The 11,478-nt window shown below is 58.5% G+C and overlaps 1 protein-coding gene across 4 annotated transcripts in view; it reads left to right on the forward strand.

Annotated features, from left to right (window-relative positions):
• The window catches only part of RPH3AL (rabphilin 3A-like (without C2 domains)), a 153,295-nt gene that overhangs the window by 135,554 nt on the left and 6,263 nt on the right, over nucleotides 1-11,478 (forward strand). For all 4 annotated transcript variants that reach the window (XM_011999600.1, XM_011999598.1, XM_011999597.1 and 1 more), the window contains one exon: nucleotides 10,084-10,197. In XM_011999600.1, coding sequence (XP_011854990.1) covers nucleotides 10,084-10,197 — 114 coding nt within the window. The remainder of the gene's footprint in view (nucleotides 1-10,083; nucleotides 10,198-11,478) is intronic.

Below are 11,478 nucleotides of genomic sequence, written 5' to 3' on the forward strand. Positions count from 1 at the left end.
ACACACACACACGCACACACACATACACACACACACACGCACACACACATACACACACATACACACACACACACATACACACACACGCACACACCCCCCCACACACACGCACACACGCCAGAAAGGACCGTTTAGAGACAAGGAAGGGGGGTTGTCTTTGAACCACCTGAGAACCGCGCTGTAGGCCCCGTGTGGCACCTCGAAAGCCACTGACTCACATCTCCCTGGTGCAGGTCTGCCGTTTGGGTCAAGAAAACAAACAATCAAACAATGTCATAGACAGTGGTGTCTGTGGCTCTGGTCCAGCCAGACGTTTGGGGAGTGAATGTCGTCCATCCCAGCTGAGGCAGGGCGAGGCGAGGGGAGGGGGTGACGCCGCGCTGCCCGAGGCCGCGGTGGGTCCCGCTGGGAGAGACACTGACAGCCGGCCTTGGTCTTCTCAGGCAGCTGCCATTCTGCCCGGCTCAGCTGAGGCCTGGGTACCATTTGCCCATCTGTCTGTGCAGGCAAAAGGGACGGGCTTTGGCCCTCGGTGCCGAGGAGTCAGATAAAAACAGCAGCAGCAGCCGCCGCCACAGATGACACGGTTGCTCGTTGTAGGCTGTGCTGGGCGCTGTGCATCTCTGTTATTTCATGTCATCCCCCATCAACCTGTGAGGGAGGCACTACTATTGTCCCATTTTACAGAAACTAAGTACCGGAGAGGTCAAATAATCCGCACCGTCGTCTCAGGATGGAAAGGCAGAGAAATACCCGCAGCGGTCAGGAAACCGCCCTTTCCGTGAATCTCCGGGGAGCAGAGGCCCGGCCGCATCTTGCGTGGCAATGTTTTGAAAGGGAAGCCCACACACGAATTTGTTTTGACCTTTGGAGCCCTTGGTTAAGCCAGACACAAGCTCGGTGATGACGGGCACGAATGGAGGGGCCACCCCCAGAACAGACGTCCGGAGCACGAACGAGCTACTGTCGCTTTCCTCACCTGCTGCACCTGACTCCTTCCCCCACCCACTGCACCTGACCCCTTCCCCCACCCGCCCGCTGTGGGCCTCCTCGCTGGCTTAGAGATTGGTTTCCAAGAAAAGGCCCTCATCAGCCACACCACGGAAGTCAGGAGCGTGGCTGTCGCCTCTGATCTGCCCAAGACCCAGTGGCAACCTTGGCTGACTGGTCGATCCCAGCTCCACGGTGACATCTGCGGGCCCCTTGCCCCTGTCTTAGCTGAACTGGGAGAGTGGAGCCCAGCCCCCAAGGGCCAGCCTCTGGCTTCCGTTTGGTGTGCAGAGCTCCCGTGTGTGCCTGGCGTGTGAAGCTGGCGTGTGAACCTGGCGTGTGTGCCCGGCATGTGTGCCCGGCGTGTGAACCTCTGGCCCATGCTAGGCCCTGCCTTGTACAGTGAAGCACGTCCGTCTCCAGCTGCTCACCTGTCTCGGGGACTAAGTGAAGTGAATAAATCGGGGCCTCCCTGCCCCATCTGACTCTAGCGAAGGCCTAGGAGATAACCGCCCTGGCTCCGCTCAGCTCGCAGCCCTCTCCCACGGCCTCCTGTCCGTCACAGGTGAAGCCTGGGCCTGCACGTGGAGCTGAGCTGATACCTTGCTGGTGTCCAGAAGCAGCAGGGCCCTGGCCTGCACACGGGAAGCAGTGAGCGGGCCTCCCTGCCTGGCTTGCCCCTGGGGTAGACAGGAGATCCAAGCAAAGCAGGCAGCCCACCCCGTACCTAAGCTCTGACCACAGACCCCGTGGGCCTGAGGAGGGACTGAGATTCAAGTCCAGGTGGGGGAAACTGAGGCACAATCCCAGAGGCCAAGAGAGCAGGGCCCTGAGGATATGTGACAGACCTGGGGAGGGAAAGACGGAGATGGAGACGCAGAGATGCAGAGAGGCAGATCCTGGAGAGTGAGAGGAGCTGGCATAGACAGAAGGAGGAGCCAAGAGACACTCAGGAAGGCTCCGAACGCACAAAGACGCAGACACGGAGGGAAATGGAGACAAGAAATTCAGAGGCAGAGGGAGATTTTAGAAACATCAGCAAGAGGCCGGGTGCTATGGCTCACGCCTGTGATCCCAGCACTTTGGGAGGCCGAGGCAGGTGGATCACTTGAACCCAGGAGTTCGAGACCAGCCTTGACAACATAGCAAGACCCTGTATCTATTAAAAAAAAAAAAAAAAAGCAAGAGAGGCAAAAAGAGATGAGGTGAAAGAACAGCGAAGGCCCAGACACACGCAGAGAAAGGCTGGAGTCAGGACACACACAGAAGCACGCCCTGCACCCGGCACAGTTGTGGGCAGGAGGCACGGACTTGCTGTGCTTCATCTCTGTAATAAACAAAAGCCGTCGTCATCCCTGACAGCACAGACCACACCCGACCCAGACCGGGCCATGTCCCCTGTATGCCTGAGCCTGGAGCCTTTCTCCTGAGTCAGCGGGACTGTCCTGGCCCCAGAGGAGTCCACTCCTGGCCTCTGCTTTTCCTGTTCTCTGCCCAGGATGCCTGGCACGCCCCAGCTCAGCGTTCGTGTATAAATCACACCCATCCTTTAATTCCACCTCTTCCAGGAAGCCCTTCCTGACTGCCCCGTCCCTGAGGAGTCCGCCGCCCTTCGCGTTCTCTCTGTAGGGAGCCGTTCTTATCTCCGTCCGTCCGCCTTTCGCTCTGTCTGGAGCTCCTCAAGCGAGTGCAGGGACCGCAAGATTTCAATGCTGGTGACCACATTGCTATTGATTTGCGGATTTGTCTTCATTATCCGGTGCCTCCTGTCTGTCTCTGGGCCTGAAGGAGGGAGGAAATGAAAATCGATGGTAAATGAATAAGCAAGCCCAGGACAGCCTCCTCCACTCCCGAGGTCTGGATTCCCAGCCCTGGCTGTGCCCCGTCAGCTCCCGTGCCTGGGGCTGTCCTCGGGGGCCTTTCCGTGGCAGCCTGGACGGGGGACCGAGGAAGGGGGGCTCCCCGGGTGCCACGGCCTCTCCCGCCCCCTGAGGTAGTCCTGAGGCTGTCAGGCGTGGTCAGGTTGGCAGCCAGCGAAGGGCCAGACGCGCACCCGAATCTCCTGACTCCAGGGCCCCTGAGGGAGGGCAGGGCAGGCTCCGAGCCTCTTCCGGCTGCCAGTGGGCTCCTCCCTAAGAGGTCAGGCTCTCTGGGCCTCGGAGCCCCCTTGCTCCCTTTCCAGGCCCTGCAGGAGTTTCCAAACCCGAGGAAGAGCTTGTTTCCCCAGCCCTGCCCCCGGCCCGGAGGTGGGTTTGGAAGAAGAGCTCCCCCGGGACCCACTCGTCCGTGTCCATGGAAGCGGCCGCCTACAGCTCCTCCCCGTTCAGCTGCTTTGCCCAGGCTGAGGCTCCCGGCACCCACTCCCTGAGTGTCCCTTTGGGGGAGGCTGGGAGAGGCGCCTGGCACCCCTGAGATCCCTCCCTCGTGGCTCAGAAGGGCTGCTCGCCCTGCTCTCGTCCTGGGGGAAACCTCGGCTCTTTGGGGGGTGGAGGTGACAGACGGGGCCCTGGGGTCGCCTTTTCCTCTGTGGCCGGCCCTTGCTGACCCCAGCCGGCCCTGCTGTCTTTGCGCAGTGCGGTTTCCTGTCCTGGGGAGGAGTTTCGGGAAAACAGCAGGTGTTTCCTGAGGACCCGCGTTGTCCAAAGCCCAGCCGTGGGGCTGCATATTCAGGTCTGGCCCCGACCTCGCGTGGTGCCTGAAGCTGTTGAGGAAGTCAAGGCGAGCATCGGTAGGAGCTGAAATGCAGCCAGACGGCATCTGGGCGGGGAGAGGAGGGAGGTCGCGTCTTCCCTGCTTCTTCCCGTTGGCGTTTCGCCCACAGGGTTGGGGAGACTTTTCAGTGGAGAAATGATTTGAATGGGTTCCTCGAGGGGGTGGATTTGATTCAAATTTTTAAAAATATTTATAGGCTCATACAGCCTTTTACATTTGCAAAGCCGTTTGTCCGATGGTAGTTATTTCCGTCTCCATTTTATAGACGGGAAGACTGAGGTTGAAGGAGATTAAGGTATTTGCCCAGGAGCCTCCGAGGCAGGACCAGAGCTCGACCCTAGCTGCTGAGAGCGAACTAGAGTTCCCCCCACCTGCGGCCTCTGCTGCAACAGGAAAGGGGTCCAGAGGGGGCGCAGAAGAGCATGGTGGGGAGACCGAGAGGGGACTGGCCGCGTGGAGAGAAGGATTTCTGAGCGGGTAGAGCCCTTACGGTCAGGCAGGACCCTGGATAGAAAGGCCTGGGTTCAAATCCCAGCTCTGCCTCTGAATGGCTTCTGAAGGCATCCTGTGTCCTGGGTGTCCTCCAAAGCCCAGCTTGGGAACCCACGCTCCCTCCAAAGGGGTGAGTCCACCTGCGAGGTTGGCCCGGGCACCCCAGGGCCAGCGCTGTGCTGCGTGGCGTCTCCACTGTAACAGCTTTTCCTATCAAGTACCTACCACAGGCCAGATGCCGACCGCATTCTTCTTTTGACCCTCACGACAACCCGGGGTGGGAGCCCCCAATCCCCCTTTCCACAGGTGAGCCCCTGAGCACACAGGTAAAGGACTGCTCCAGGGCCAGACACTCACGCCTGTGATCTCAGCACTTTGGGAGGCCGAGGCAGGAGGATTGCTTGAACCCAGGAGTTAGAGACCAGCCCTGGCAAGTAGGGAGACGACGTCATTACAAAAAGTTAAAACTAGGAAACTGGCCTAAAGTCATATACCGCTGGGAAGTGGCAGAGGCAGGGCAACCACCCAAGTCTCAGAGCCAGAGACTCCCCACCCCAGACTCCCCTCCTGCTGCCGCCAAGATGGAGCCCGGCCTCGGGAGGCATCTCAGTGGGACCTCAGGCCCCGCATCCTACCCTGCGTGCAGGTGGAGCGGCCGTCCCCCGTCCCAGCAGGGACCGAGAGCCCTGCATCTCTGCAGCTGGGCCTGCCTGATGGGCTGGAGACGGCTAATGGGGCGTGTCTACCCTCCCCGGGGCCTTATCATCGTTCCTTTACATTAAGAGAATTTTTTTGTTTTGTTTTTAGTCTGCAAAATTTTCCACCATCTGCTTTGCCTTGGCAGCATGTTTGCTGAAAATATCTCTTTTCCTCTATAATTCCCATAATTTCTGGGGGCTTTGGGAGCCTCCAGGCGGAGCAGTGGTAGCTCACAAGTGCCTCCCAAACTCACAGGCTGTCCTTGTACCGGGCAGCAGCGTCGTATGGCCCAGAAGGAGCATTTCCCCATCCCCAGACCAGGGAGGGGCACCAGGGCTGTCTCCACCAGCGGGCCGACCCAAGGCTGAATCCCAGGATTCAGACCCAGGGTGGGCGACCAGGTCAGCCCCCGTGTTTTTGTAGCGAAGCCTGGAGAGATACCTCGGGTCATGCAGAGAGGTGGTGGCTGAACAGAGTCTGGAAGCAGGGCCCCCGCGTCCCAGGGCAGTGCTGCGAGGCCACACGGCCAGCGTGACCCTGTCCCCTGGACCATCCCAGGCCGGGCGTCTCCACAGCACAGCTGCCGCCCGTGTCCTTTGAGGCACTCAAGAGTTTCCAGAAGGAAAGGCTCTTCCCCCCGCTCCGTGTACCGAAACGCTGAGTTTCCATGGTGACAGTCAAATTGCAAATCCAGCCAAGAGTGAGCAGGAGAAAGAAAAGCTGGCCTCTCCCCAGAGAAGTGGGCACGGCTGGCGCTGGGGCTGGCCGCTGCTGAGGATGAACGCCGGGCAGGCAGGCAGCCCTTCCGGGCCGTGGTGGGAAAGCCTCAGGGATGCCAGGTCCCCAGCAAGTGGCTCAGACCCCCGTGGTGAGCCCGGGAGGGGCTTCCCCCCACCCCTGCCTCGGCGGCAGCCGGGTGACTCCATCTGATACTTCCTCCGAAAGGCAGGTGGGACAGCCTTCTCCCTGGTGTACTCCCGTCTTCCATCTGAAAAATCAGACGTGGGCAGAATACAGGGCTCGTCGGCAAGCCATCCCAGACTCAACCTTTGGGGAATTAAAGAGGAAAAAATATATCAGCTTCAGACACAGAGTGGTGTGTTGAGGATGGAAGAGCAAGGGCCAGAAGATGCATGAGCCTAAAAGCTTTGTTAATAGGCCTGGAAGACTGACAGTCCCAGCTGCTATGGAGGGAGAAAGGTGGCAGCGGCAATCGAATGGCAGATTAGCTGAGGTCTGGGTTTCACGGTGACGTTTCAGCGGAGGGAGGAAGAAGAAAAGGCTCCCCCTCTGCAGCCCGAGGAAGCCAGGAATATCTGGGGACACCATATTTGTGCTGGGCCAGGGGCTTCTCAGCGGAGTTTGCTCGGTGTGGCCCGTCCATCCTGCCAGTACATGCCAAGGCCGCTGCGGGCACTGCTGACTTCCTTTGGTTTATTTCTTTTGAGTGGTGTTTATTCGAGTGGATTAGAAATGGGATTTGGGTCCGTACCACAAAGACCTCTAAGCCCCAGTCTGAAATCCCAGACACCGCGAGCAGCGATGCTGCAGCCACGGAGAGGCTCCTCCCCACTTCTTCAGGGCTGTGGCCCTTTGGGGTCTATAAACAGAGACGAAGAACAAGCTGACTGTAACTCGGGGAGGGTCTCTACCTTTTTTTGTTAATCGTGGTGCACACGGGCACCACGTGGGGACTAGGCCATTGTTGTCTTGCGGTTTTTTGCCTGCTCCCAGCCCAACTCCATAACCTCGTGTGATAGATGACAGAACAGGGAAGAGGGGAGACGGAGGGTGAGCCTGTCTCCCTAACCCCAGTCCTGGGACATCCCATCCCGTCGTCTCCTTCCAAGTCCTTTGGCATCTGTCCCTTTGCACCTAAGGGGCCTGGCACTGTGTGGCACCACAGAGCCCCGTGCCCCCCCCCCAGCCCCGGACTGTGTAGATTTTGCATATGAGCCGTGGGGGAGATGGGACATTCCAAGTCAGGAGGCATGACTAGACCTCCCATAAGCATCTCTGCCAGAGAGAGGCGGACAGCAGCGTGGAGGCGAGCCGCCCTGCCCTCCGCAGGACTGTGCTCCTGCTGGACACCTCCCTGCTCCCGGGGGCGTGAGCCACGGGCCTCTAACTTCACCGTAGCTGCCCCAAGGGCAACATGGAGAACGACTTGCTCCAGGAGCCCAGCAGGAATCCCTGGCTCCTTCCCACCTCCTCCTATCCCTGTTTCATGGGACCCATGAGGTTGGCATCTAATCAGTGAGTCAAAACTACACACATGCTTGTAAAACGGACGCCCACGAGGTCTAGTCTTGGTGGATTCGTGATCAAAGCAGCTCAGTCCAGGACCCAAAAAACAATCGCAAAATAAGGCAGGTTTTCCTCGCATTTCTCAAATACTATCAAGAGGGCACACAGACCACAGCCATGCCCCGTCCCCGTCTCCTCCTGCTGCTGCGTCACAAAAGTCCAAGGAGCCAAAGCACAACTCTTCCCCCGGACAGCAGGACAGAAAGAGGCAGAGCCTTTGAGCAGATGGAGGAAGGAAAGGCCAGGCCCAACCCCATGCTCATCACTCCTGCCCCAGTGCACAGGTCAGGGCCACAGAGAGGGGAGGCCACGGGGAGGGGAGGCCACGGGGAGGAGAGGCCATGGGGAGGGGAGGCCACAGGGAGGAGAGGCCACAGACAGGGGAGGCCACGGGGAGGGGAGGCCACAGAGAGGAGAGGCCACGGGGAGGGGAGGCCACAGGGAGGAGAGCCACAGAGGGGAGGCCACAGAGAGGGGAGGCCACAGGAAGGAGAGGTCACAGGGAGGGGAGGTCACAGAGAGGGGAGGTCACAGAGAGGGGAGGCCACAGGGAGGGGAGGCCACAGGGAGGGGAGGTCACAGAGAGGGGAGGCCACAGGGAGGGGAGGCCACAGGGAGGGGAGGCCACAGGGAGGGGAGGCCACAGGGAGGGGAGGTCACAGGGAGGGGAGGCCACAGAGAGGGGAGGCCACAGGGAGGGGAGGCCACACCAGCCTCATTTGCATGTGCAATTTGGTCCCCGCCCTCGAGGAGCCTCATGACCTGCTAGGGGAAGCAGACATGCAAACAGCAGAAAGTGGTTTGGTGCTGTTGTAGCAGAGAGCACAGGGCGTTCAGCCAGCCAGGGCACAGGTGAGATGGGCTTCCTGGAGGAGGCAGTTTTCTAACTGGTCCGAGAGAAGACAGGTGGGCAGGGCAGAGGCAAGCCAGTCCCAGTGGGAGGTGGTGGCAGGAGGCACCCAGGGCGAGACAGCGGGGGGCGTGGGATGCAGTTGGAAATGTAGACAAAGGGCAGGAGCCCAGTGTGGTCCTGGGGGCATGGGGAGCCTTTAAAGACGGTGAAGCTGGGATCAGCTACCCTCGGTATAGACAGATTTTGTTTCCGGTCTTATCTCCCACCAGCGGGTACCATGGCTCAGGGCTGTTTGGAAGACGGAGGAAGATGGCACTCAGGGCCCAGCACAGTGCCTGGCATAAGAGCTCAACCCGCCCTAACCTTCCTCCGTAACCACCAGCGTTTTGCATTCCCCAAGGAAAACCCTGACAGGCACCCTGACTCCTGCCCATCTGCTGTGTTTCTCACTTGTGAGAGCTGGTTACCCTTGATCCAGACCTTTCTGTGCAGTTGTACTCGGTACTGCAATGATATCACTTAATTAAATGTTATGCAAATTGACGGAAAGAGTTGTAAAAGAGACAGAATTGTTTCATGAAAACCAAGACTTTGGAAAGTCGTTTTTGTTCGTTTGTTTGTTTGTTTGAGACGGAGTCTCGCTCTCTCACCCAGGCTGGAGGCAATGGTGTGATCTCAGCTCACTGCAACCTCTGCCTCCCGGGTTCAAGTGATTCCCCTGCCTCAGCCTCCCGAATAGCTGGGATTACAGGAGCCCGCCACAACACCAAGCTTATTTTTGTATTTTTAGCAGAGACGGGGTTTCACTATGTTGGCCAGCCTGGTCTTGAGCTCCTGACCTCAAGTGATCCACCCGCCTCGGCCTCCCAAAGTGCTGGGATTACAGGCGTGAGCCACCGCGCCCCACCCCGGAAAGTTTTGAGGGAAGCAACTTGCTTTATAAAAATCTATGGAATTAGCAGGACAAGTGTGAGAACCAAGAGGAAGAAACGGAAAAAGGAGGATTCTGCAGTTGTCCTGCTTTGCCAGGGTTTGTGGGTCCCGCTGCAATTCAGAGAAAGTGCAACTGGGATCGCAGACAGTGCAATACGTGTGCAGTTTACACCTGAGAGACTGTGCGGACCAGTCTTGCAGAAGCACCCAAGCCTGGCATCGAGAGATTGGTGAATGGATGTACATTTCTGTGTTTAAAATAGAACGTTTAAAGGGTAGCTATATCCTGTATTATGACTCCCACTGTTGATTACCCAGCCAAATACGGTTTCCACGTAGTCCAGAAAACAGAGTTTCTCCACGGTCGGTGTTCACTGTGACAATATCCTCGCCTCCCCTTGCTGGGATTCCAGCCCCGTCCGTCTGGCTCCCTTCCGCATTTGCGAGGCCCCACTGTGCGTTACTGGATGAGCTGGGACGAGCGCCCAGGCCTGCTGGCTCCCAGTTCCGTTCTTACAGTGAAATCAGAGGGTGGTGAGCAGGGTCTGTGGAACCAGCCTGCTGGGAGGAGACTCCCGGCTCTTCCACTACAACTTGGGTGTGTGCCCCGTTTTCTTGCCTGTGAAATGGGGGTCGTGCTGTTCCCTACCTCACAGAGTTGTTCTGAAGCTTCGGTGAATGTGTCTGTGGAAAGTGCCTGGAGTGCTCCCCGAGGGTCAGCGCTCAGCTCGGACTCTCCCCACCCCACACCCGCAGGGCAGGCCTTGGGCCTTTTGCCTCACGAGTGGAGGCCTCAGAGCCATCCCGTCTGCACCGCGGTGAGAATCAGCCTCCGCCACGGCAAGTGGGTTCTGGTTCTGCCAGAGGAACTAGAACAGGGGGTGGCGTATGGAGATGGCTGGCCAACGGGCGAACGCTCTCTGCTGGTCACGCAGAGCCCACGTCCCAGCCTCCTCACACCAGGACTCGCCTCTTTGGCCGGCAGAAGCGCGTGTCCCCCCATCCCCAGGCCGTCGTTCCTGCCCCGGCCCCTCCGCCCGTGCCTGCAGGCAGAGGCTGGTGGGGTGACCTCCTGTGCTGTGGTCTGTCTCTTCCAGTGGTTTCCAGCGACAGTGACAGTGACTCGGATCTCAGCTCCTCCAGCCTAGAGGACAGACTCCCGCCCACTGGGGTCAGGGGCCCGAAAGGTGACAAACCCAGGAGGGAGTCAGGTAAGGGGGGGAGTCAAATGCTGCTTATTGGCTGGGTGCGGTGCACTCCGGCCTGGGCAACAAGAGCGAAACTCCGTCTCAAAAAAAGAAAAGAGAAAAGAAAAGAAATGAAACTATTAGGCTGGGCACAGTGGCTTATGTCTGTAATCCCAGCACTTCAGGAGGCTGAGGTGAGCGGATCGTGAGGTCTTGAGACCATCCTGCCCAACATGGTGAAGCCCCGCCTCTACTAAAAATAAGAAAATTAGCCGGGCGCGGTGGCGGGCGCCTGTAATCCCAGCTACTTGGGAGGCGGAGGCAGGAGAATCACCTCAGTCTGGGAGGTGGAGGTGGCAGTGAGCCGAGACCGCGCCACTGTACTCCAGCCTGGGGACAGAGCGAGACTCTGTCTCAAAAAAAAAAAAAAAGTGCTGCTTATTTCCAAGGCCCCAGGCACAGAGTAGCTTTGCTGCACCTCGGATTGCTGCTTCCCGGCAGGTGTCCACGGAGTTCTTCTACATCTGGAAGGAGAAGCGGGCCTAGGGACGGGACAACCAGGCTCTTTGAGGCTCCTCTGTACACACAGTGGGGGAAGGAGAGCAGGGAAGGGACAGGAGCCAGGGCCAGCCAGGCCACCACACGCCCTTGGCTCACACACCTGGGACTCCTCCCGCGTCCACCTGTGAGCGTTCCCCAGCTGAGAGTTCATCTCCTGAATCGTGAGAGCTGAGAAAATCAGGTACAGAACTCCCTGCACTAGGTCATTCCTGCCATGAAACCACCGTGGGGTCCCCAGGACCTGCTGCGACCTCTGGGCCTGCATTTCCTTCTCGTTAGCAAGTGAGACAGAACGGGTGGCCTCCAAAGCGCCTTCTGACTTGGATATCCCTGAGCTCACCCTCTGGGACCTGCCGTATGAAAGAGAGTTAACTGGGGCATTGAGACTGGTGCAGAGAAGGCCTGGGAGAGGCAAGGAAAGAGATTTTCCTGTCCTTCAAACACACGAAGGACTTCTGGAAAAAGGGCTTCAGTCAGTCACTCCCCAGGTCGGAACTGGGATCCTCGACAGAAATTTCAGGGAGGCCAATTTTAGTACCTAAGAAGAAAGGGTTCTGTAATAACTGCTCCAAACAGGAATGAAATGCCTTGGGGGTCCTGTCTTGGGACCAAGACTGGGTTGGGAATGGAAGTTTGAGCTAAATCAGAGCCGGCAAAGGCCTGGCACACGTACCACCACCCTCCACTCCCGTGACCATGGCAGACATTACTAGGTGCTCGTGATACTCTTTCCACAGAGCCCTG

The sequence above is a fragment of the Mandrillus leucophaeus genome, unplaced genomic scaffold (assembly GCF_000951045.1).
Source record: "Mandrillus leucophaeus isolate KB7577 unplaced genomic scaffold, Mleu.le_1.0 Scaffold6, whole genome shotgun sequence".
Lineage (NCBI taxonomy): Eukaryota > Metazoa > Chordata > Mammalia > Primates > Cercopithecidae > Mandrillus > Mandrillus leucophaeus.